Genomic DNA, 27,496 nt, shown 5'->3' with positions numbered 1-27,496 from the left:
ACATCTAGAGATTTGTGATTGTGGGTGCAATCACCGCTATTCTGCCAGAGATTCCAAACCACACTGCAATCCTGGCAAAACGCACCACACTTGCTTGTGTGCCATTCATTTTGAATGATGCCTAAAACATACGGACCTGACAGTGGGGGGTTTCACACACAATCCAATGGCTCCAGCCACTGGGATTGTGTGTAAAACTGACAAGCAGACTCCTGCCTGTCAGGTGGAAGCATTTGGGCGGCTGCGTCGCCTCTCATTTCCTGCACATACCCCTGGTAATGGCGCACCCCCACAATGTATTCTGGCCTCCCCTTACCCATCTATGGGTGGCGGCAGGTGGAGGAGAGGGAGAAGAGCTGACACACGTCCGCTCTCCTTCCCTTCTTGCTGTGACCCGTAAAGCAACGTTTATAATGTCACTTCCGCGTAACCCTGTCACTTTCCCCGGCCAGCATAGACAGAAAGGAATGTATTGTAATGCGGTCTGCATTGCATTACATTCAGTGGAGTACAGAGGAGACATGCAGGGTCTTTTAGACCCTGCATTTCCCGTAAAACAGAACCTGTCGCCAAAAAATCATCACATCACTATTTGTCCCCTATGTGATGAAAAAAAAAAGATAAGCAAAAAAAAGTTTAAAAAAGTGCAAAAAAATTAGGTTACCCCAAGCACATTAACCCCCCCCCCCTTTTTTTTTTCATATACACACGTATTAAAGTAAATGCACGCATGGGGGCACCTACGTATTATAACATTGATTGCAATACACACATCGCCGCACACATCATAGTGAGAGCAATAATACAAGTGCAAGACCTCCTCCCTAACGCTAAACTGATGACCTATAGGGGGCTTAGCATCACCTATAAAAAAAAATGTAGGGTACTGAAGTTTGTTGCCATTTCACTGCCCTACACAAATTAAAAGTGTTACTAAACCCACAACAGTAAAATCAGTCTGTATATGCAGTAAAGCATGTTTGTTATACTCACTGTGCAACCTAAGGGGTTAATCCTCTGCATTGTGTAAAAAAGGATGCTTGATCTTGTATGCACAGATCCTCCTCTTCTTTCACTGACTACAAAACAGGTCCGGATAAGACAGAGCCTTTGCAGTCAGGCTGCACGTGCTCAGTTTAGTGTTGTATTGCTTGAGAGGTTTTTTTTTCTTTGGCCCTGTGCTGATCACATGCACTGTCCAGACAGAGAGTCAGGAGCCTTGCAGCCTCATAGGACAGCTCAGTGCAGTATGGAAACCCCTCCTACAAGCTTCATCAGGAACTTATAGAAATCACAAGATTGCTATATACTGCTGATGAGAAAAGGTATTTCGATGTTTATATTTACTAAAATAATTGCATTTCCGTGTTCTGTGTACTGTGGGAGACCAGATATAGTAATTGCAGGGTACTGGGTTTAGTAACACTTTAAGGTTTGGCATGTTGGGTATCTGTTTACTTGGTGCAACCTCGTCTTTTATATTTTGCCAAAAATTTGGGAAACTTATTGTGTTTGTTTGCCCTAAAAATCACTTGTGTTTTACTGCCATTTTGCGTTTCCTAGACTTTTGCGGTAATATCACGTGACATAAAATAACCACTATTTTATTCTCTAGGGTGTCTGCTTTTGAAAAATATATAACTTTTGGGGTTTTTATGTATTCTTCAGGCCTAAAATCATTTATTAAACAAGTGTACAAAAATTGCTCTGCCGCATCTGGTTCTCCCTCTCGCCCTTCCTGTCATTTCCATGGTCTGTGTGAAACTGATTCTCTCCCCGCCCCTTCCCTCCCCTCCTAAAACTAACAGCAGAGGAATGTGAGCTCCTCCCACCTGAGTTCCTCTGCTTGGGAGGAAGACCCGAGAAAACCATGCACAGAAGCACTGCTGGGAAAAGGTATTTAGAGATTATATTGCTGAAAAAAAAACACACTGCCATTACTATTGCCCCATAAGAGAACCTATCATGGGAGTTTATTGTGGAGACTTTACAACCACTTTAATACAGTTTGTTCTCTATAGAGCCTTTAATGTAAAGTTTTCGTTCCTTTGAGTTGATTAACCACTTCAGCTCCAGAAGATTTTACCCCTTTTATGACCTGGCCATTTTTTGCTATTTGGCACCTGTGCTATTTTAACTGGCGAATGCGTGATCATGCAACACTGTACCCAAACGAAATGTATATTTTCACAGAAATAGAGATTTCTTTTGGTGGTATTTGATAACCACTGGACTTTTTATTTTTTGCGATATAAACAAAAAATATATATATATTTTACTATCTGCTATAATACATATGAATGTCAACACAGAGCTCTGGGTTGTGATTGCACACACCTGATCAGCAGGTTATGGCCAGGATTTGCTGACAGGCCCCCGATGTGCACAATCAAACCCAGAAGTAGGAGAGCGACGTACGGGTACGTCGCTTTGCCTACAGCGGCCGCTCGTCCGCAGTACATTGCGGGCAGGCGGTTGCTAAGTGGTTAATTTTTTTCTATCTTTTGTAAACAATTTAAGAAAACTTCATTGTAATTTTCTTTCATGATCAAATCAATATTATTTTGATCTGTTGTCACGTGGACTCTTAAACGGCATGGGGCCCAGAGGCCGGTGCCTACTATGCCTATTTGGTAGTACAACACTGATTCAGCCCACTGGTGACTACTCAAGACTGAAGTATCAATTTTGGATGGAGTAAGGCTTCAGATAGAACCTCCAAAGCTTACCTGTGGGGTGCCCAGTCTCTCAATTAGTGGGACGAGATGCAGTGGAGCATACTTTGCCTCTAGTCGTTTCATCCTGACCTCCAGACGTTCCCCCTCTAAATGGCAAAATAAGATTAGAAGTTAGCTGAACAAGCATGAAATGTTTGGATCTTAGAACGGTTCAGGTCAGACTCACCTTTGATGAAAACTCGCGGTAAGATGTTCTGGAATGGTGCTGCATGAAGAAGATCACACACCTCCTCCTGGGACTGGGTGATATAAAGTGAGAAGAGATGAGGGTCACAAAGATTACAAGGAGACTGCGACAGCAATCACAACCACCAGTGCTAGACATCCCAGTCTATGTGATCTGCAAAATCACCACATGTGGAGCCAAAATGAAAACTGATCCATTAGCTCTCTAGATACAAGTTACAGATTTATGATATGAGAATATTTTCTAATTGTCCTCCATTCATAAAACACCAATATGCTATAGGAAAATGCTATATTTTAGTGTAAAGGATGCGATTTTTGAGGCACAACTATTTACATAAAATATATTTCCTTTTATTGTAGATAAATCTAAAAACATGCTGATATGCCGTACAACATTTTTAAAAATAGATCCATGATACAATCTTATTCATTGGTTTCACCACAACAATTTGTAATAGTAGTATAGACATATGCTGGTTTTATATGGTCCAATGGTCAGGCCATATAAGACGTAGCCCTTGACGACATTCGATTGGATGAAACACGCGTTGGGTGGATTTCTGACGTCACAACGCTGCAACGTGTTGACCTGTATTGGTTACAGTACAGGCTGGTACATGGATTAAGTGTTTATAAGTATATACAAGTGGTGTCATTCATTATGCTGAAGGAGAAGATGCTGAAACATACTTTAGGTGGATATAATTCAGTTCTTACCAGAGCCTGTTCTATGAGCAGACAGAAGAGGATGGCATTGCCCACCTCTCTGAGGCTCTGAAATACATCTGTCTTCAGCTCTGCATATTCAATGATATCCTTCAGCTGATGATGGAAGAATTCCAGGATGCCTGAAAAGAATTTATATGAGGGGTTTAAGATAATATGGGTAATACAGGCATTAGATAAAGCATCAAAAAGAGTATCAAATCTTAGAAGGGTAGTCTTTGAATACCTGTCACAAATAACCTCATACCAATTCTTACCCTTCCCAACACAACTTTAAATGTGTGTTTTATGTCCACATTGGAGAGATTTTTCATTACTTCCCTTCCTGGTGACAACTTCTCATTTGGAAAGAAAGTGTGGAAAAATGTCCTCATTTGGGTCCCAGGCAGCAGTAAAACATGATAGAGGTTCTAGCCCTTCCATGCTCTATCTAAACTGAAATAAAGGTTTGGCTGAAGTTGTGTTTAAAGTGTTACTAAACCCACAACAGTAAAATCAGGCTGTATATGCAGGAAAGCATGCTTGTTATACTCACTGTGGAACCTAAGGGGTTAATCTTCTGCATTGTGTATAAAGGCTGTTTGATCCGGTCTTCTCTGATCCTCCCTTCCTTCCACTGTCCCCTGATAATTTCCTGATAACACAGAGTCTATGGAGTCAGGCTGCACATGCTCAGTTTGGTGTATATTGCTAGAAAGGTTTATTTTTTTCTTGGGAGAGTGCATGTGATCAGCACAGGGCCAATCAGCACTGTCCAGACAGAGAGTCAAGGGTCTTGTAGTCTCATAGGACAGTCAGAAAACTCCTCCTACAAGCTTTAACCGGTGCTTAGCTGAACACTAATATAAGTCACCAGACTGCTATATACTGCTGATGAGAAAAGGTATTTAGCAGTTTATATTTATTAAAATTATTGCATTTCCATGTTCTGTGTACTGTTGGAGACCATATATAGTGAATGCAGGGTCCTGGGTTTAGTAACACTTTAAGTAAAGGTTTGTAAATGTAAGAATGTGTCTATAGTAAGGTCAGTGCTGGGACAAGGTCCTTAAACACTCAAGGTGAATCATTCCCCTCTATAAACTGTGAATTACCTTAACAGCATTGGTTGCAGGTCCTGCCCTAATTGTTCCTCACCTGGATTAGGGTTATCAGCAACAAGTATTTTTTTGTACTTGCAATGTTTTTAAAACCCTGTTTTGTTAGAGACCACATATGCATGTTTTGCAGAAATGTAGTATAGCTCTGATAGGCACTTTAGGTATAATCATCAGCCCAGCTCCTACCTGGAGATCCATATTCATGTCTTGGCAACCGACAGATTTTTGGCATAACCTCGATAAGAGTCTTCACATACTGCAATATGGTTCCCTGGAGCTGTGGATAGGACAAGTCAAACAGTAAAAATCCATATTGCAATGCCTTGTAAGTGAGAATATTGAAATGAAGCTTTTAGAGCCACTTTTTTTTTTTTTTTTTAAAGGAGTTGTAAAGTCTCAGGGTTTTTCACCTTAAAGCATTCTATGCATTAAGGTGAAAAACCTTCTGTGCTGCAGCTGCCCCCCAGAGCTCCCATTTTTCTTACCTGAACCCGATCGTTGCAACGACGAGCATGAGCCCCTGTCTTGGGTCCTCATTGGCTAGATTGATAGCAGCAGGACCAATTGGCTCCTGCTGCTGTCAAACAAATCCAGTCAGGGGCAGGGCCGAGTCCTGCTGTCTGTGTCAATGGATGCAGCAGCAGGACTCGGTAGCGAGCCCACACGGGTGCCCCCTTGGAAATTGGCTCTCTGTGGGGACACTCATCAAAGAGGAGGAGCCAGGAGCACTGCCGGGGACCCCAGAAATGGAGGATCTGGGCTGCTCTGTGCACAACCCTTGCACAGAGCAAGTAAGTATGACATGTTTGTTATTTAAAAAATAAAATAAAAACAAACCTTTACAATCACTTTAAGCTGCAGGCTCCTAGACTGCCATGCTTTATTTACTAGACCCTGGAACAAGCATGCAGTAAGCAAAGTGTGAAAAGTCTGAACTCCTGCATTTGTATGTGGATTATTCATAGGTAGACTAGAATGATAGCCTGGAGCCTGCAGCTTTAAAAAACAAATTCACAATAACATCGCTATACAACAAAGATTACTGATACAGAACAGGCCGTTTTAGATCCGAGGCTACTCTCTGTGACTGAGCTGAAAACAAGTCAACCTGTTGATCAATAAGCCACTCCAGGCAAAGGAAGCCAGAATGGAGCCTGGGCTGCAAAAACTGGACAAGAGTTAAACTGGGGCCCCTTTGGGTTCTCCGACTGCAGGCCCTCTGATATTTAAGGAGGGGGGAAGCTTCTGGGTACTGTAAAAATGAAGGAGCCCTGGGGAATTGCCCTTGTTTTCCTGTTCTAATCACTGGCCCAGCCAATAAGAGAAACTTAAGGCGTCCTGGTCTCACACAGTTACAAAAGACATCAAACCATTCATTGTTAGCATTAAAACACAAACAAAGGGCAAGTAGGCATATGAGATCTATTGTGATATGTAGATATTTCAGTTTTATCTTTATGGTGCCTGCTGAATGAACTAAAATACATCTCTATTTAAGCAAGGCTCCCACATACCCACACACCTCCTCTTCAATTACATTATACCCCATCTCACCAGGCTCTTCACAATTTTCAGCAGCTCCTCCATGACCACAGCGATGCCTTGGTACCCCAGAAGACGGCAGATGGTTTTAAAGTGTGGCGGACCCACAAAGTTGCGGTATGAGCTATATATGTGGCTGTAGGCAATATTGAGGGGCTACAAGACAAGATATTTTTAATGATAATCACATATAGGAAAAAAAAATACAATACAAGAGTATGGTGAACATTATAACATTTGAGCTAAGATTGGTCCAACTCTTACAACTCTTGTTGTTTGGAATACATTTGTGGTACACGTTATACTCCTGACAAGCTATCCAACAGATGAACTGGATGTCTCAGAGTATGGTCTATGAAGGATCAGATTTGGTTTAACTTCTCTAGCTTATTTTCCTATCAAGAAGTATTCAATTCAGTCTTTACTGACCTTTGACCCATACAGATAATATGGCTGGACATTTGCTGGCTTATCTCTCTGTGGTTCCTGTGTGAAAGGAATGGCTGTTCGAACAAACCTGCAGGAAATGTAAGAAATATTAGACAAAAAAACAAAGGTCTGCAGAAAAAAATACCTTGTATAGAGTATATTACACATATTTTCATATTCGGTAAAGTAACTAAAAAATGATGAAACACAAAGTACAGGTGTCAGGTCTGTGAAAGACAAATAGGGATTGATTGCCATTGGAAACAACATTTTAAATCTATTAGTCTACTGGCAGAGCTGCTAAAACATGTAGTCCCATCACAGCTGGAAGGTCACAGGTAGCCTTATGCCCCGTACACACGATCGAACTTTCCGACAACAAAACCGTGGAATTTAGTTCGAAGGTTGTTGGATCCAACTTGTCTTGCATACACACAGTCACACAAATGTTGGCCAACAATTACGAACATAGTGACGTACAAGACGTACGGCGAGCCGATAAAAAGGAAGTTCAATAGTCATGTGATATCTCGATTACGAACGCTAGTTTTACAAGACCGAGCGCTTCTGGCTCATACGTGATTCCGAGCATGCATGGACTTTTGTGCAACGGACTTGTGGTCACACGATCGGAAAGTCTGACAACAAAAATTTGTTGGCGGAAAATTTGAGAACCTGCTAGCCAACATTTGTTGGCAGAAATTCCGACAACAAATGTTTGATGGAGCATACACATGGTCGGACTTTCCACCAACAAACTCACATCCAATATTTGTTGTCGGAAAATCCGATTGTGTGTACGGGGCATTATGCCGCGTACACACGAGCGGAATTTCCGACAGAAAGATTCCGATGGGAGCTTTTCAAATTATATTCCGACCGTGTGTATGCCCCATCGGACTTTTCCTGTCGAAAATTCAGATGGACTTAGATATAGAACATGTTCTAAATTTTTCCGACGGAACAAATTACTATCGGAAAAACTGCTTGTCTGTATGCTGTTCCGACACACCAAAAACTACGCATGCTCTGAAGCAAGTACGAGACGGAAGCTATTGGCTACTGGCTATAGAACTTCCGTTTTCTAGTCCCATCGTACGTGTTGTACGTCACCGCGTTCTGGATGGTCGGAATTTGGTGTGACCGTGTGTATGCAAGACAGCTTGAGCGGAATTCCGTCGGAACTCCGTCGTAAAAACCTTCAGAGTTTATTCCAACGGCAAAACCGGTCGCGTGTACAGGGCATAAGAGGCAATTCACACTGGTCTGATGCATTGTGACACTTTACAGCAACTGCATTAACATGCAATGTATAAGATCAGCCCATTTATTTTAAATGAGATGTTGATGCACCACAACACTTACGGTACTTATTTTAATGTACGGACACTATTTTTGTCAATGCAGCACACCACAATGCAAAAACAATTTACATCTGTGCTTGGTAATGTGTTGCTAGAAGCAATGGGGTAGCATTCAAAATCAATGGCACTGCAATGCACTGCACCTAGCTTCCTGTATTACTGGGTGTTGCAGTAATGCACACACTACCACAATGCACCAGTGGGAACAGGATCTTAAAGATCAAGTGCACGTTTGTGATAAAACTGAAAACAATTGTAATGTTGCTCCTTATACTTGGTTAAAGCAACTCTGCAGTCAAATATGACCATAAAGATATGTTACCAGTCTTGTTTTTATGGATGCATAAAGGGTAATGGGATGAAATATTCATGGAGAAGATTCTGCTCTGTGCTCTATCCAGTACTGGTCACGTGATCAAAATCCTAGATCTTTAGTAACATGACTAGACCAGTGTGAAATTTAATATTTCATATCAGATTGTAAGCTCTAACGAGCAGGGCCTTCTGATTCCTCCTGTATTGAATTGTATTGTAACTGTACTGTCTGCACCATGTTGTAAAGCGATGCGCAAACTGTTGGCGCTATATAAATCCTGTATAATAATAATAATATCAGCAAAGATCACATCATGGTGTAATCTTTTGGTAAAGTAAATGACACTGGAGGTAGCCAGGAGCAACACATTGGGGGTTATTTACGAAAGGCAAATCCACTTTGCACTACAAGTGCACTGCAAGTGCATTTGGAAGTGCATTCGCTGTAAACCTGAGGGGAAGATCTGAAATGAGGGGAAGCTCTGCTGATTTTATCATCTAATCATGTGCAAGCTAAAATGCCGTTTTTTAATTTTCCTTGCATGTCCCCCTCAGATTTACAGCGACTGCACTTCCAAGTGCACTTGTAGTGCAAAGTGGATTTGCCTTTCATAAATAACCCCCATTCTCTATATGCAGGGTCCTATGTTTTCAAACATCTGCAGATGTGTTTATCAGATAATAAAAATATACACTGGCAGAACCATGCAGTATGTCAGCACTGCCCCCAGAAGACAGCAGGAGTAAGGAAAAATGTGATAAGTTAACCTGTGTGATTTTCCCAGGTATACAGATGGGGTAGCTATTTTATATTAAAAAGACAAAAATTTACATCTCTCTTGGAAGAGCAAGTTACACCCTATCGTTTTTACTTGCCTGTTTGTAGAGCCATTATAACAGTAGTTGGGTAGGAAGTCGAAGTTGAGCTCCCAGAAAACATGCAGTGTATTCCTGCCGTATGGAGCAGATACGTTATGATTGGCCTCTCGAAACATGGCATCAAAACTGTCGAGGGTCAGGTGTTTGGAGAGGAGCCGATGAGTGAGGCGGTTGATATCAAGTAGCCATTCCAACTCCTAAAGCAAGAACAGCCAATCAAGAATCCAGAGTTTTGTTATAACTGAGCCTTGGGCATAAAAAGGAAGTAACAGGAAAATAAAAAAGACTCCTCATTCACCCACTTAATGCTACTAAATTAGTGAATTTCCTATACTAGAGATTGTCCTCACCTCCCTCTATCACAATCACTTTGACATAATTCTGCTTTATTTTTCCTTTAAGCTACCATTACACTGTCACTAGAGATCAATCTGAACAGGAACTTCTTTCTGTGTAAGTAAAAGTAAAAGTGTCATATATTCAAAGTGTATGTCTGGAAAAAAAACATATGCAGTACGTTTGCAATACATGCACATTTCCCCATATTTTGTCCATTTAAAAAAGCTGTAAGCACAGAACAAAATAGCCGTTGACCTGGCAGTAATCCAGTGTGCTCCTAACTTCCTGTTTAAGCTGAAAACTCTGCTTCTGCTGCACTGAAATCCTAAGCAGGTCTCTTCTCCTGGACTACAGAACATCTCCCCTTCCTCTCATCTCCATACCACAAGGGGAAGGTGTTCTGTAGTCTACCATAGTAGAACTCAAGAGAAAGTTTAGACAGGAGAAAACCAAGCACAGCTGCAGTGGATGGTGACAGGTTCACTTTAAAAAAGTTGCAATAGCAAAAAAACACCCACCACTATGGAGGTGAGGTCTTCACTCTCAAAGCGACTGATTGCCTGATCAAGAGACTTGTACATCGCAGCAGAGATCCGCTGAGTGATCAGCCTGTTCAAGTCAATAGATCTTCCGAGGAGCTGTGTGAGATGTAAAGGCAAGAGTGAGTTTATAATGTTTATTTACGCACTGAGCAATGAGAATATACAAAGTGTCGCAACGCACAGTAGCCAATCAGATGTCAGGTTTTTATCTGTTAAAAAAGTGTTGCTTTGGGTTTTTACATTTTGACTTTTGTGTACATATGTGTACATTTCATAAAGTAATATGATAGGTTATTGCTTTTTGTGCTTTAGTAATGTCCCTGCTGTTTATTTGCATCCAGGATTTGCCTCCAGCTGTGTGCCAAATACCATTACAAAGGCAACATCCTCCATGCAGACAAAGAGTAATAAGTGTTTCTACATAAATACATTCTTACTTGTATTACTAATATCATTAAGCTCACCTGAACATGGCGCTGCTTGAGTAGCGTTTCATAGCGATTGGATGGGGGATATGGAATAATTACCCCATAGTTTTTACACTCCGCCCGAAATCGTTTATCAAGCAAAACACTGAAGAAAGAAGAATGACTGTTTAAATCGATTCATTTGTCTTTGACATCGCCCTATTTCAACTGTAGTATAGAGAATGAAAGCAAGCATTGGGTTGACAATATAACTTAGCTCTCGTTCACACCGGTGCGATTTGTCATGTGATTTGACATTTCCAAATCGCACGACAAGTCACGCCCCATTGCCGGCAATGGAACCGTTCAATTTGCCACAACTCACGTCGCAGCGACTTTGAAAAAGTTTCCTGCACTCCTTTTTTCCGATTTCATTGCGACTTGCATAGATTTCTGTTAAACGAAGTCGCAAGCTACAATGATATCGGAGGTACAAATCGTACTGATCTGCGGCTTTGAAATCGCGCTGAAGTAGCGTGATTTCAAAGCCACACTGGTGTGAACCAGGGCTTCATTCACAGGGCACTGTTAAGAAACCTAATATGTTCTAAATTATTTTTTTTACAAGAAAAAACTTTTGTTCAGGGAATGCACAAGAGTGTCTGTTCATACCTGCCAGACATGGCTTTGTAATAGGCAAAGATCTGATCAGATAACTTGTACACAAACTGGTCAAAGCACAAATTCACCTATAAGAGAAGAGAAAATAAAACTAGTTAACCACTACCCCTCTAAAGCATTTTTTTCTGGTTTTGCAGGCATGCTAAAATCTGAATTTTGGCTATAAAATGACGTAAAACCCCCAGGAGATTAAATATTTTCTAAAAGCAAGGGCCCTGCAGAATAAAAAGACGGTAGTTGTCATTTTTTATGTTCCACGAAATGTGTGCAACTGTTTATCAAAATCTGTAAAATTTAGTGTAAACACACACAATACAGTACCCAATGTCTTGGTCAAATATAAAACAAGGGGTTATGTTGAGTAAATAGATACCAAACATTTCAAGTTCTAAAACTGCATGCACCCATAATATCATGAAAAACTATCATACCTGAAATTCTCCATAGGCAAATCTTAAAAAGCCTTTATAGCTCATTCGTTTAGAGTTAACGGTGAATTATGTCCCTGGAATTACTGTTCTCACTCTTATGTTTATGACAATATTTCACATTTGTGGTGTGATCGTGGTCTACATACATGTGCACACCCTGTGCATGTGTTTGCATTTACAGGTGTGCACAAGGCAATGGAAGCTACAATTTTTTTTTAAGATTACATTTTAATATAATTTTTTTTTTCATTTAACTTTATTTCTATCACAAGGTTTTTGACACAATGTCTGTATATTTACACCATATGTAAAGTGAAACCTATGCTTCCAGTAACAAAGTGAAACTAGGGCTAGGTTTACACTATTTCGGTTGCACACGTTCTCGCACCAGCAGGTAACCACAGCAAAAGCATGCTGCTGTTTAGCAGATTCATGGAGGTGCCATTATTTATTCCACGTAGTACGTCACTACGTTCGTGTTTGTTTGTCGAAAATTGTGTACCGCTTGTATGCAAGACAAGTTTCTGGCACCAGCCCTTCGGACAAAAATCAGACGCTTTGTTGACCAACAATCCGATCATGTGTACGAGGCTTAAGTCAGAGAGGGACACAGTAGAGGCTCTTCTGATTAATACAGGCAATCTTGTGGCGTCTGTCCTTGGGCAGCACATTTACTATTAACATTCTAAAATTGAATAAGGTTTACTTTAATGGAGGGCTAACATTTTTTATGGAGTATTGTAAATTGCACATGTTGATAATGGGGGAATTTAGGGTAATGACAAATAAGGGCTTGGTGAAATCATCTGGCCATGTTTTGGCTAATAAAGGTGTAGTGAGTTAGTTAAAATATGTAGGCAACCTACCTCAGCTTCTATTTCATCATAGAGAAACTGCTTCTTAAACTTGGTGAGGGCATAGTAGGCACTGTCATTGTACAGGTCCAGGGGATATAGCACATACCTGTGAAATAAAATGCAGCCACTTTGTTATTATTCCCTTATGATTACATGTTATTCCATTCCAAAAGATGCACATATCAGTTTGTGTATGGTCCGGAGCAGTGATATCTAAAGCTGACCATATAGGTTACAGTCTGATTGTACAATCATTGCAGATCCACCATCGGTTATGTTGTGCAAGAGCCTGCTTGATAACATTTAAATTGAATGAATTGTTTAAGCAAATTTTCACAGTTTCTGAACTCCATGCAGATATAAAAGACACCAAATATTGAAATATATTCATAAATATATCCTTAAATGTATTTTTTACATGCAAGCATTGTGAGTACCTGAATTTGATTTGGTATCAAGGCCCTGTACAGCACAGTAAAGAGAGAGCAAAGGAGATGCAGCACAAGGAGCTAATCAGGTGTGCTATAATGCAAGGAGCATGCTGATAAAATCACAGCAGAGAGCAGAGTGACACAGAGATGAGCTCATCAATATGCTGCTTCTCCTTTCACTGTACAATCACAGGGTGGGCAAGGGAAGAAGGTAGGCATAAGAAAAACTGCAGCAGAGCTGTGTAAGGCTGGGTACACATATATGCGAACTGGATGCGTTTTAAGCTGCATCCAATACGCATGACATGTGAATGTGACTGGCTCTCAATGGAGCTGGTTCACACATGTACAGGACGGCCGCGGTGCGGTTTCAAAAAGGGTCCTGTGCGTTTTTGGGTCCGGTTCAGTGCAAATTCAAGCAATCCCACCTGAACCAATGAACAGAAACGCACCGGACTCCGGGGCTGCAAACCGCAGCCGCACATATGTGAATCCAGCGGAAATCTCAGGCCTAAAAGGACAAAAATACATTTCCTTTAGCAAGTAAAACAGCTCTCGTATATGTATTTCAAATACATATCTGTTTGCCTGTACAATCAGACCGTAAATTGTATAGCAAGCTTAGCAACCATGAGACATCATTGGCAGGAAAGTCAGGGAACTATTTCAATACTGTGAAAAATAATGACAGACTTGGGTTTTGGTATGTGGAAAAAGGATGTCAGCACCTAAAATGATGAAATTAAATTGGTTGTAAAGGATTAGGGTTTTTTTTACCTTCATGCATTCTATATATGAGAGTAAAAAACCTTCTCTGTGCTGCTCCCCCTCAGCCCCCTCTAATACTTACCTGAGCCTGATCTTGATCCAGCACTGTGCAAAGGAGCAGCAGCTCTGGCTGGTCTCTTTCTCCTCACTGGCCAAGACACAGCAGCGAGAGCTATATATTGTGAGGCTGTGATGGGAGCTGCAAAGATATGCTAATACATAGCAAGCAGCACAGAAACCCAGGGAACTGACACACTAACAAGTGTCAGAAACTAGGAGCAGTGACAGGGTCTCTTTCTATACAGCCTATATTTAGGTAAGGTGGCATATTGTTGAACATGAACAGCAATTGTAGCAGCTTTATTTGTAATCTCTTACTCCATCATGGAAGGCTCCTTGGTCTCTAGGATGTGATCAGTCAGGATCCAAGGCATTGACATCTCAATAGGGAACTGAATACGTCGACCCATGGTAAGTTCAAGGAAGAATTCCCGGAACCAGAGCTGGGACAGGTCACAACACTGTTGCAGAGCCTCTGAGGAAGGGACAAAGGGGACACAAACAGAAATTCATTGAAGTCATTGACAAGTGGCATTGTGCTTTAACTTCAAAATGAATATGTTTCTGAGCTGACTACCTAAACAAAGTAAATCTAAATAATCTGCTACTGTAAATTAGTGTGAATAAAACAAATGTGAAGTACTACAATAAAACAATAAAATAAATTTAAAAAAAAAATCAAAATATTGTTTCAAATACAGTCAAAATAGAGCAAAACATTAAGTGAAAGAAGTCAATAAAGTGAAAAAGATTAGGCAACCTATGGTACTTTGGAACCTTAAACAAAGTCTTGATTGACGAAACGTGTCAGGCCAAGCTATTGCGTGTACCAGATGATGATCCTGGAGGAACACAAGTGTGTCACATGGCCTGTTAAGCCTTACATTACTAACGTTGTGAAGCACTTGCGCCGTCTGTTCTCCTGCTGGAAGGTTTATTGTCCTTATTACAATCAAAGAGAACTGAGGAGAACCGGAGTTGCTTTACCTAATTAAACACTATATCCTTTCCATGATAGAAAAGGACATAACTAAGTTGAGAGGTTTCTCTAGCTGGTTGGGAAAATTTGGTTTAGGGGAGCATGATTTTATAAAAAAATAATCACAAGAATTTTGTCACTGACTGACAAATAATAGGAAGAAAAGCATCAAATTGAATATTCTTGTTCACTTTATAGACTTTTTTGTCACTTAGGAGTTGATTTACTAAAACTGTAGAGTGCAAAATCTGGTGCAGCTCTGTATGGTAACCAATCAGCATCCAGGTTTTTTTTTGTCAAAGCTTCATTGAACAAGCTAAAGTTATTGGCTACCATGCACAGCTTTACCAGATTCTGTGTGCTCCAGTTTTAGTGAATTCTCCCCTATTGTTTTGGAAGATTTTGGTTAAAGCAGAACTTCACCCTAAAGGGGAAGTTCCACTTTATGCTCTCCTCCTCCCTTCTCTTCTTCTTTTGGCACTTTTTTGGGGGAGTAACGGGTACCTGCTTTTGACAGGTATCTGCTCCCACTTCCAGTGAGATTGCCGCAGTGATTCCAACAGAAGTTCCCCTTCTTCCCGCAACCTTCTGGGACACTTCATAGGTCCCAGAAGGCTGCGGGACCATTTACAAAGCGCAGCCCTTCTCGCGTCTATGCAGTGGGAAGCCGGCTGTGAAACTATAAGAAATAACAGCCAGCCTTCCAGAGTTACCATGTTGGCGCCGAGGACCCGAGGACTCACAAAGAACTGGCCCGAGGGAGGACGGCACTGGATCTCTGGACAGTGAGTGCGTGTTTATTAAAAGTCAGCAGCTACAGTATTTGTAGCTGCTGACTTTTAATTTTTCTTAAACAGACTGAAGCTCATTACAGTATAGCGAATGTTATTTTAGCACTGCAGTTCCTATTTTTTATGTTAAATGCCTTATTACATAACGTTGAATATATCCTTTTGCCAGGACCATGAGGTGTACATCAGTCCTATTCTGAATATCGATCTGTGTATTTGTAAATCTTACTGATTATTTGGGAGGGTTATAAAATAAATCGGTACTTCTTTTGATGGTATTAGTTTTTATGGGTTACCATTGTCTGAAAAATGTTGTACAAAAAACACAATTAGAAAATCAGCTAAAAATCTGCTTGATTTCTACTTGTAGTTACAGGATTACTACTGTGAGTTAACCCCTATCTCCAAAAAAAAAAAAAAAATGTTCAAAACAAATGGTAACTAAAGGAATGGTGAAAGTCTGCAGACTCCAAATTTGGAGGATGGTATCCCAGCTGTACAACTACTTGTACCACTTTGGTCCAGGTGGAAAATGTAAGAATGTCAAGTGGCAAAGGGTATTTCTACCTGGCTGAACATGCTCAGACAACTGTAACTAAACCATACATATTAAATGGCACAGTTGAGGCTTGTCCATAGGGACTTCTGGGGCAGCGCCCCACCAGTTTTTGTTGCAGAAAAAGAAAGCGATATGATTATTTTTTCTGTTGTAAAATATGTTCTGTGCTAGTCCTGCACTTGCAAGTTCCCTTCCCCATTGTTATACTGTATCTCTCTCTCTCTCTCTCTCTCTCTCTGCTGCTGTTGCTAGGTAGATTAGAAAAAAAAAAATGTCTATGATTAAACTTCTTATTTCTAATCTGCCTAGCAACAGGACGTCCGTCCGAAAAATAATGTATTTAGGAAACGAAGTAAACCGTTTCTGCACGCTTAGGCTTCATGTACATTGGACATTTCAAAACCTCTTATGAACGTTGTAACTTGACAGCTAGTAACCGACATTAAAAAAAGTCAGTTTTGGCACATTCACATGCCGCGTTTAGGGGCGTTAATGAACGTTTTAGTTTACAAGCGTTTTGAATGGGAAATCTTTTCTGACCATTTGCAATGGGAAAATTCTCTCTCTCTCAACTCAACTGCCTAGAAACGACTATAAAGGACGCTGTGTACATGTTCTGCTAAGATAACATAGAGGAGAGTTCAGGGGCAGCTGAAAAAAAATGTCCAACTGCTCCTAAACGTCCATTTACCAGCTGCAGTGTACATGATACCTTACTGGCTGCTTGCCAGTTTCCTATTGAGTTATATGGAGCTTAATTGGGCGGGTCGAAATATCAACCTGGCCTACCCATTGAGCTTCCCAAATTGCTTCCTGAGCCAGAACAGAGGAGAGGAGGTGTCCCTGGGTTCTCCACAGCTCCCAGGTCATATCCTGGGCCCCATCAGTTCCTTCAGAGGAGCTCGGGAGGCTGTAGCATGGAGTAAATATTTTTTTGAGGGACCATGCTGCAGCGGATTAACACCATCCAGCACTGCATTTCCTGAAAATCAGATTAAGGGTCCGGCTGGGCCGGCTCGGCAGAGTGATCAGTCACAGGACACTCAAGTCAGCAGAACAATCAGTCAGCAGCTTCTTCACTGCCTGCCTCCTTCAGCAAGTAGGTGCCGAGGAGAGGGCAGGCTCCATTCAAGCAAATCGCCAGCAGCCATTAAGACACAGAGAGGGACAGGCAGCACAGCAGGCTCCAGGCTGTTAAAGTGTGAGGAAAGTAGGGACCATCACTGCTGTAAATTATTTTTCTCTATAAAGGTACAGTGATTAAAACACCCCCCCTTCACCTATGCCATGCTGCCCCTGTTGCCTATGATTGAATTATACAGCAGCCAGATGTGATCATCATCATTATCATAATGATAATCACACAATGTAGGTGCATTGAACCAGAACACTTGTATTGTGTGATTATCATGCTGATAATGATGATGATCATCATAAAAGAGAGTGAAATCATGCATCCTTAGGTCTCATTTAGGGCCCAATCATACACGGCGCTGCAGATATGCTTCTCTTGTGCAGGGCCATCTTTTACCAGCACAGGGATGCACACAACATCGTGCCACTATCCCATTCATTTTTATTGGGATATTATTATATTTTATTGGTTTTTGTGCTAATCAGTCACTTTTTCTCTTTGTCACACTATACATCTCAGTAGATATCCCATAAAAGGGCCCCTAACCCCCTATTATCGGATATATACTATGTCTGAGGAACCCCTTAATATGGGATATACTGAGAGTGAGAAACCCCCTATCATGGGATATATACTGAGACACCCTATTATGGATATACTGAGAGACCCCCTATTTTATTATAGGAGTTCTCAGTATATCCCATAATGGTGGGCTCACAGTGTATATCCCATATGGGGGGGGGGGGGGTCTCTCTCACTCTGTCAGTATATCCCATAATAGGGGGTCTCTCAGTATATCCCCTAGGATGTTTCTCACAGTATATGCCGTAATAGGGCCTCTGTCCAGTATTATGGGATATACTAGTACTAAAAGACCCCTAATGTGGGAAATACTGGGAGTAAGAGACCTCCCTATATGGGATATATACTGAGTGACCCCCTATTATGGGAAATACTGAGAGACCCATTATTATGGGAAATTCGGAGAGACCCCCTATTATGGGAAATACTGAGAGACCCCCTATTATGGGAAATACTGAGAGACCCCCTATTATTGGGTATACTGAGAGACTCCCTATTATGGGATATACTGAGAGACCCCCTATTATATTAAAGAGGGTCTCTCAGTATATCCCATAATAAGGGGTCTCTAAGTTTAACCCATATGAAGGGGTCTTATGAGAAGTGGGAGGGGTTAAAAAGGAGGGGTCAGCCCCCACTGAAATGGTGTAAAGCTGCCCACACATGCTATAGTCCTACTGTAAAATCTTTTCTTTAATGGGGGGCCTACCTAATCAGTCCCCTCAGTTTATATTTAATGAGATAGTCTCCTAAATTACGTAGTTGTTCGGAAATCTATAGCACACTGTACAATTGTACTATAACATGGTGATCAGCTTTAGACCATGACTGTCAAAGTAATTCCTGGTAAGTTTTAGGCCCTGTTCACACATACTGCGTTGACCAGGGTTTTACCGCACTGGAAGTGGTCATGCCTGATGAAGGGGTCCTGCGTGGCTCCAAAACGTTGCACTACTCTGTTAGTGGTGTGATCTTATGTCAAAGAACACATTTCACTGCATGGGCACATAGAAAGCAATTGTTTTCTATGTGTTCTTTTCCACACAACAATGCTAGTGTCAAGTGCAGTGTGAAGTTAAAATGCTACATGTATGCATTTTAATGCAACGTAATGCATGTCAACACATGTAAATGTACATCAACACAATGCAATGCAAGTTTATTGGGGGGAAAAATATTGAAAATTGTACCAAATACTTACCGTACTTTTCCTTTTCAAGTGCCAATTCATGGCAGCATACTACCACATATATGCTGCCATATTGGCACCAGGAAAACAGAACATTTTATCAAATACTTACCGTAATGTTCCTTTCCTGGCGCCAGTCCATGGCAACATACTACCACATATATGCTGCCATATTGGCGCCAGAAAAACTGAAAATTGGATCAAATACTTACTGTCATTTTCCTTTCCTGGCGCCAATCCCTGGCAGCATATACTATATATGGTAATATCCTGCCATGCTGGCGCAAGGAAAATATTTTCTATTATTTTGTCCTATACTAGGACCCAAACAGGAAAATGGCAGAAGAAAAACCCTACAAAATACATAGCAATTTAACACGTATAAAATGCATATCAACTCATGTTAAATTGTGTGTGAACACGTATGAAAATGCACATTAATGCACGTCAATGGAAGGCAATGCACATATATTTTTCAAGCATTTTTATGCATTTTGATACAAGTTTATGTGTGAACAGTCCCTTAAATTTTTTCTTTGCATCTCTGGTAGAAGTAACAAGATGACTACCCATTAACAAGTTGTCTACTTATATAGCCTGTACGCACCACTGAAGTTGAGCAAGTGAGTGAAGAAAAAGGACTGTTTATGGAACTCTTCAATAGCCTGTACAATTGGCCCATCCAAACTGCTGCGCAATGTCTTTTTGGAACCACTTTTGTCCGCGATTAAAGACTCCAGCATAGTACGCACCATGTACAACTGTAAAAAGGTGGTAAATATAAGTCATTAGAATACGGAAGGTTCATTTTTTAAAAAGAAAACAGCCTGATAATATTACGATAGAAAACAGACTTACAGGAATGAAAAAGAGTGTTCACCACTTGCTTACTGGGCACTTAAACCCCCCTCCTATCCAGACCAATTTTCAGCTTTCAGCGCTGACGCACTTTGAATGACAATTGCGCGGTCATACAACACTGTACCCAAATGACATTTTTATCATTTTTCCCCACAAATAGAGCTTTCTTTTGGTGGTATTTGATCACCTCTGCAGTTTTTATTTTTTGTTAAAAAAATGTCAAAAGACTGAATTTAAAAAAAAAAAAAAAATTATATTTTGTTATAAAAAATTTAAAACAGGTAATTTTTATCCTTCATTGATGTACACTGATGAGGCGGCACCGATGGGCACTGATAGGCGGCAGTGATGGGCACTGATGGGTGGCAGTGATGGGCACTGATGGGTGGCAATAATGGGCACTGATCAGTTACACTGATAGGCAGCACTGCTAGGTGGCACTGATTGGCACTACTGGTGGGCATTGATAGGTGGCACTTGTGGGCACTGTTAGGTGGCACTTGTGGGCACTGTTAGGTGGCACTGTGGGCACTGTTAGGTGGCACTGTTAGGAAGCACAGATGAGGCAGATGTGCCTCTTCCACTTCGGGACCTTTGTCCCTCGCATCTGAGCTATCAGCATGAGGAGAAAAAAAAACGATTACCAATCTTTTGTTTACATCATGTGATCAGCTGTCATTGGCTGACAGCCGATCACATAGTAAGGGGCCGGGACCGGCCCCTTACTCGGATCGGTGATCAGCCGAGTCTCAGTGACTCGGTGATCTCGGCGCGCGCCCTGCAGGGCGCACGCAGAGCGCGTGCACAGGGGAGGCCTTCATATGACGGCCTCCCAGGAATTCAGGTCCGCGCTGTGGCCGTCATTCGGCCATAGCGCGGATGTCAAGTGGTTAAAGTGTACACAAATTCTAACAGACTTTGTTCACATTTGGTCTGTTAAATACAGTGAAAGTGCATTTTTTGATAAAGTGTCAAAAATACTTGTTGATCCTGCCAGAATTCTTCTCAGCTGATAATTTCCTGTGCTCTCCACCTGTTCTGCACTTTTATCAATTATATTGTTTTGAGGACTACAGGACCCATTTATATATTATCTACAAGAGCACTGGGGGAGTTTCTAGTACTGTAGTCATGTCCTGTGTTTTTTTTCCATCCTGATGCAGTACTCACAAATGTGCGAATAAAGAAAGATTATAAAGCCACTCGTCTGTAGCTAAACAGTCCTGGACTCAGTACACTCCAGAATTCAGGGTGACCCTTCCAAGTTCCAGACTGGTTGACGCGTTTCAAAGGTAGCTCTGATGAAGAAGGCACTACATTTGAAACGCGTCAGTCAGGCTGGACCCAGAAAGGGTCCCCCTGGATTATACAGTCCAGGACCATTTAGCTACAGATGAGTGGCTTTATTTGCACGTTTGTGAGTACATTTTATGACAATTTCTTAATAAAGTGAATTTGTAGGATGATGCACTAGGCTGGTGTGCCCTTTTGTGTTTGTTTCTTGTAGTGACTTCAGGACATCACCAGTCCTAGAGGGCAGCAAAGCTTGAATTGCAACTCTTTGTTGTGAATTCAGCTCCAGCCATTGTACAAGGCTACCACATTCATGCGCAGGAGATATTTTTTCTGTTAGTAATTGTTGTCACCCTAGGACAGGACGTGTGTTACTGGCAGGATCACTGAGTGAAAATAAAGAAAAAGAAGCCTAAAAATAACACTTCAACCACCACATGTAGGCACTGATAAGCTGCAATATATTACATTTTTTTATTTTTGGGTTTAGACACACACTGATCCTGACCTGCGTGCTGGAGGGGCCGACTGCTCTGCGAGGAACTTTAATGTCGAATCCACCTTTAGGATCCTTTTCTCCTCTCAAACACGGGTCATTGGGCGGCTCACGCCCTGCTTCCCAGTCACAAATAGTCTTGCGGATTGCCTGCAGAACACTGAAGCAAGAGAAGAGGCAATCATATATAACATGATCATATTTTAGCCTTTTAAATGCTTCACCTCTAAATCTGGTAACCAAAATCTATACTATAAAATATTCTTCCAACAAAAATAAAAAATCTAATATAAAATAAAAAAATGACCACAATGCATTTACTGTCACGCACCTAATCAGAACATTTTTCTTCTTGCGCACAGCCTGACGTAGGGGTTCCCGCAAGGTGCTTTGTGCAAAGTCTTGCAGGGCAGCATATATGGTATTGCGGATGGCCTGGTTGAAGACGCTCTCCATACGTCCCATGAGCACTTGCAGACCTTTCACCATAGCAATCACCTTAAAGCAAAATAAAATGTATTACAAATGAATATATTACACAAATTAGGTAGGCTATACATTTTATACTTTTGGCTTGTATATTGCATGTTTTCATTATTTTCTTACAATTAGGTGCCTATATACTATATATATAAGGGTGCTTGTCAGTCCCAAGCTGAATTGTACGTAAGTACCTAAACACACAGCGGCAAATACAACATACACATACGGTAGGGGGAAAAAGTATTTGATCCCCTGCTGATTTTGTACTTTTGCCCACTGACAAAGAAACAATCAGTCTATAATTTTAATGGTAGGTTTATTTTAACAATGAGAGACAGAATAACAACAAAAATATCCAGAAAAACACATTTCAAAAAAGCTATAGATTGATTTGCATTTTAATGAGTGAAATAAGTATTTGATCCCCTATCAGTCAACAAGATTTCTGGCTCCCAGGTGTCTTCTATACAGGTAACAAGCTGAGATTAGGAGCACTCTCTTAAAGGGAGTGCTCCTAATCTCAGCTTGTTACCTGTATAAAAGACACCTGTCCACAGAAGCAATAAATCATTTGGATTCCAATCTCTCCACCATGGCCAAGACCAAAGAGCTGTCCAAGGATGTCAGAGACAAGATTGTAGACCTACACAAGGCTGGAATGGGCTACAAGTCCATTGCCAAGAAGCTTGGTGCAAGGGTGACAACAGTTGGTGCAATTATTCGCAAATGGAAGAAACACAAAATAACTGTCAATCTCCCTCAGTCTGGGGCTCCATGCAAGATCTCACCTTGTGGAGTTTCGATGATTATGAGAACGGTGAGGAATCAGCCCAGAACTACACAGGAGACTCTTGTCAATGATCTCAAGGCAGCTAGGACCATAGTCACCAAGAAAACAATTGGTAACACAGTACGCTGTGAAGGACTGAAATCCTGCAGCGCCTGCAAGGTCCCCCTGCTCAAGAAAGCACATGTACAGGCTCGTCTGAAGTTTGCTATGTAACATCTGAATGACTCAAAGGAAAACTGGGTGAAAGTGTTGTGGTCAGATGAGACCAAAATCGAGCTCTTTGGCATCAACTCAACTCGCCGTGTTTGGAGGAGGATGAATGCCGCCTATGGCTCCAAGAACACCATCCCCACCGTCAAACATGGAGGTGGAAACATTATGCTTTGGAGGTGTTTTTTTGCTAAGGGGACAGGACAACTTCTCCACATCAAGAGGACGATGGAAAGGGCCATATACCGTCAAATCTTGGGTGAGAACCTCCTTCCCTCAGTCAGGGCATTGAAAATAGGTTGTGGATGGGTATTCCAGCATGACAACGACCCAAAACACACGGCAAGAGAACAAAGGAGTGGCTCAAGAAGAAGCACATTAAGGTCCTGGAGTGTTTCCAGACCTTAATCCCATAGAAAATATGTGGAGGGAGTTGAAGGTTTGAGTTACCAAACATCGGCCTCGAAACCTTAATGCCTTGGAGAGGATCTGCAAAGAGGAGTGGGACAAAACCAGGCGGCCAACTACAAGAAATGTCTAACCTCTATGATTGCCAACAAGGGTTTTGCCACCAAGTACTAAGTCATGTTTTGCAAAGGGGTCAAATACTTATTTCACTCATTAAAATGCAAATCAATTTATAACTTTTTTGAAATGCGTTTTTCTGGATTTTTTTGTTCTGTCTCTCACTGTTAAAATAAACCTACCATTAAAATTATAGACTGATCATTTCTTTGTCAGTGGGCAAACGTACAAAATCAGCAGGGGATCAAGTACTTTCCCTCACTGTATATGAACTGTTTTATTTGCTAAAATATTTGTTATTCTGTCATCTTTTTTGATTTATTCACTTCTGCCAGACAGCACAACCAGGTGGGTGATATCACTTTCTTTGTAGGCTGTCAGATAGGCAATTCTACCAGTAGAGATGTGAATCACTGAGGTTCAGGAATTTTCTGTAATTGACATTACTCGCTCACTGAACTGGAATCCTGCAGAAACCTGCTAGCTAGCAATGACATAGCATGTTGCTTGTACCACCAGTGAGGGGACAATGCTGTAGACAATGTTAAGTGGTCTCTATCTCTATGGATTGGTTCACTATTTCTGGTGAAAGGTGCACGTTTGGACCACTTTCATTCTACATTCAAAACCTTCTTCGAACTGTCCGTTTTACCATCTACTGCTTATAGACTTCTATTTGTGGGGAAGACCACATGCTGTGATATTGTGTTTTTATCACGTTTAATTTTAGCGCTGTTTTAGTATTATAATAATCTAGTGTTTGAACTGTTTATTTTTATACTACTGTTTGCTATTTTTCCTATTCTTTTTAACAGCTGCTCAGTACCTTGTAAATATTGTGATAGTTATATTTCAAGGATTATACTTATTTCAGCTAATAGACTTGTGGGATTGATCTGGCGCTGAGTAGGTGCCTTTTTAGGCCTTTCTTGTGCACCTCTTCTTTTTAAATAAAGAGGACCTGTCATGCTTATTTCTATTACAAGGGATGTTTACATTCCTGTTAATAGGAATACAAATGATAAAAACAAATAAGATAAAGGTACAGTGTAAAAATAAAAATTAAAAGTAAAATAAATAAGATTTCATTTTTTTTTAAACCACCTCATTGCGTCGTGCTCGCACGCAGAAGCGAGCGCATACATAAGTCACGCCCGCATATGTGAACGGTGTTCAAACCACACATGTGAGGTATCACCGTGATCATTAGAGCAAGAGCAAAAATTCTAGCAGAGGACCTCCACTGTAACTCTAAACAGGTAACCTGTAAACATTTTTAAAGAGTCGTCTATTGAGATTTTTAAGTATCGTAGTTTGTCACCATTCCAGGAGCATGCGCAATTTTGAAACATTACATGTTAGGTATGTATTTACTTGGAGTAACATCATCTTTCACATTATACAAAAAATTGGGCTAACTTTACTGTTAAGTTTTTTATTTTTTTAATCCATTAAAGTGTATCTCCAAAAAAATAGCTTTTTTTTTAAAAAAAGACTGCTGCGCAAATACGGTTTCACATAAAATATTGCATTTTATTCTCTGGGTACTTTGCTAAAATATATATATATATATATATATATATATATATATATATATATATATATATATATATATATATATATATATATATATAATGTTTGGGGGTTCTAAGTAATTTGGTCTTTAAGTGGTTAATAAGTCATCAGTCTGCTCTCTCTTCTTGTCAGCATGCTTCCTGTTAGCCCATGTGCATATGGGCTGACAGGAGGTTGATATCAAGACAGGTACTTATAGTAAATGTATGTAAATACACATTTCATTATTTTTAATAAAGGAATACACCCATGCACTAAATGTTTTTCCTATATTTGCCTAGTTCAGGTTAAATGTTAACTGTCATGATTGGAATGTCTTTGGGCACCCTCAGAAGTCCTTAGATCTATTTTTCACTCAGCTCATTAGTATAGTAATGTAGAGCCTACCATGGCTCCTGAGATTTATTAGGACTGCAGCAATTGTTACACCTACATTTCCATTTACTGGACAAACTGGGTATTTAAAAAGAATATATAATACATTGAATCTCTATGAGAATTGTTAATTTGCATAATCAGACCTAAAAAAGTACTGTAAGTAACAGAAAGACTATGTAGGTGAGCAGCCCATTACATGCATGAGTCCCATTGAAAGGATTTCCAAGTTTTTGTAAAATCCCTTTATGGCTGATATTTCAGTGGCTGCTTCTTTCTTCATATCATGAAATAAACCCCAATGTTGGTTAGGAGTGTCATTGAATGCGGTGTTGGAACAAAGTCAGTCTTACTTCCACAAAGGCAAATTTCTCTTCACTGGTGTAGTTGTACCGCGTGGCTCTCTCATACTCCTCCGCTGTACCAGGACAATCTTTATTACAGAATTTGTCTGTAGGATGAACCAACTTCCAGGAATACTACGTGATTTGACAAAAAAAAGTGACATTATGCAAATGTTGTCATAACTTCTATTGACCACAATTAGCCAATAAGCAATGCACACAAAGCAAACCCATAGTGTCATTGGGAGGAATAGTGTCCCATGATTGGTGTCAATGGGATGAATAGTGTCCCATTGTTGGTGTTAGTGGGAGGAAGAGTGCCCCATAATTGTGTCACTGGGAGAAATAGTGCCCTATCTTGGGAGAATTAGTGCCCCATCATTGATGACAGTGGGTGGAATAGTGCCCCATCTTTGTTGTCAGTTGGAGAAATACAGCCCTGTGGCTGATGTCAGTAGCAGAAATTATGTCCTATTGTTGATGCCAGGGGAGGATTAGTGTCTTGGATCTGTGGAAGGAAAAGTGCTTCAAGATCCGGATAAAAAGCAAGCAAAAGACCGAAGTTTGGAGACCACTGGGTTAGTGCATCATGCACAACATGCACTTTAATGGAGAAACACATATGCTTGAGCAGTTAAAGTTGTAGTAAGTGCAAAATCCTTTAGTGAAGGGATTTACTGATTTTGCCATTGCTGGAATTGGCCGTAGGTTATGCCAAGCATTTTCAGTAGGTAGAAAAAAAAATTAAGTCTTTATGAAATTCAAAAGCAGCTAGAGTAGGTCAAATGCAGGTCCACTGCACCTACAATGAGTTATGATATCAAAAGCTTTTGCCTATCAAAGCCCATTAAAACAGACCCTTGGGTTTCCTCTGTATCTCGGTATTTAACATTATGCCCCCAGCTTATGAGGAGCCATTTTTGGCACAAAGCAGGTCCATGACAGTTGAAAGGTTTTCCCAACTCTTAAAGCTAATAAAGTCCCTTGCAAAAAAAAAAAAAAACACCCAATTTAGCCTTCATTAGTTCAATACATATAACCGAAATGTAAACATTTAGCCAAAATGCCCCAATTTTTTGCAAAAATGATAACTCCAATTTATCTGCCATTACTGCACTTACCAATACCATATCAAAACAGACACATGAAAGAACATAGAGCAGTGTGAGTCTTCTGCGATGAGTTCTCTATAGAAGTCAGCAGAGGACAAGACATATACTGTACATAAATACATAAAACTGATCTTGGCGACTCACCACTTCCATGACATGGGCACTCCATTTGGAAAGGAGCTGAAGACCCCTCAAAGCTAAGTCAAACAGTTCTCGATATTCTTCATCCGATTTTTGACTGTCCAGACCAGAGCCAGTCACAACCTACCACAAGGAAAACAGGAGGAGTGATAGTCTTCAAAGCAGCTCTCCAGTCCTCTCTACAGAAACATTTATATATAATGATTTACATCTTATCAACTATTTAATCTGCAGTCACAGATTGTGAGACTGAATTTA

At 40.7% G+C, this 27,496-nt stretch overlaps 1 protein-coding gene across 3 annotated transcripts in view; it reads right to left on the bottom strand.

Moving 5' to 3' along the window:
- The window catches only part of CYFIP2 (cytoplasmic FMR1 interacting protein 2), a 134,934-nt gene that overhangs the window by 15,395 nt on the left and 92,043 nt on the right, over window positions 1-27,496 (bottom strand). For all 3 annotated transcript variants that reach the window (XM_073621167.1, XM_073621168.1, XM_073621169.1), the window contains 17 exons: window positions 27,242-27,361; window positions 25,995-26,120; window positions 22,015-22,181; window positions 21,696-21,843; window positions 19,641-19,794; window positions 14,117-14,273; window positions 12,549-12,645; window positions 11,243-11,319; window positions 10,628-10,736; window positions 10,140-10,259; window positions 9,280-9,479; window positions 6,725-6,812; window positions 6,308-6,451; window positions 4,940-5,030; window positions 3,645-3,775; window positions 2,905-2,977; window positions 2,730-2,824 (listed from right to left, as the gene is read on the bottom strand). In XM_073621167.1, the coding sequence (XP_073477268.1) occupies window positions 2,730-2,824; window positions 2,905-2,977; window positions 3,645-3,775; window positions 4,940-5,030; window positions 6,308-6,451; window positions 6,725-6,812; window positions 9,280-9,479; window positions 10,140-10,259; window positions 10,628-10,736; window positions 11,243-11,319; window positions 12,549-12,645; window positions 14,117-14,273; window positions 19,641-19,794; window positions 21,696-21,843; window positions 22,015-22,181; window positions 25,995-26,120; window positions 27,242-27,361 (2,097 nt within the window). The remainder of the gene's footprint in view (window positions 1-2,729; window positions 2,825-2,904; window positions 2,978-3,644; window positions 3,776-4,939; window positions 5,031-6,307; window positions 6,452-6,724; window positions 6,813-9,279; window positions 9,480-10,139; window positions 10,260-10,627; window positions 10,737-11,242; window positions 11,320-12,548; window positions 12,646-14,116; window positions 14,274-19,640; window positions 19,795-21,695; window positions 21,844-22,014; window positions 22,182-25,994; window positions 26,121-27,241; window positions 27,362-27,496) is intronic.

Source organism: Aquarana catesbeiana, linkage group LG03 (assembly GCF_042186555.1).
Source record: "Aquarana catesbeiana isolate 2022-GZ linkage group LG03, ASM4218655v1, whole genome shotgun sequence".
NCBI lineage: Eukaryota > Metazoa > Chordata > Amphibia > Anura > Ranidae > Aquarana > Aquarana catesbeiana.
The sequence above is the reverse complement of the archived record's forward strand: the minus strand, read 5'-3'. Positions and strand labels throughout refer to the sequence as shown.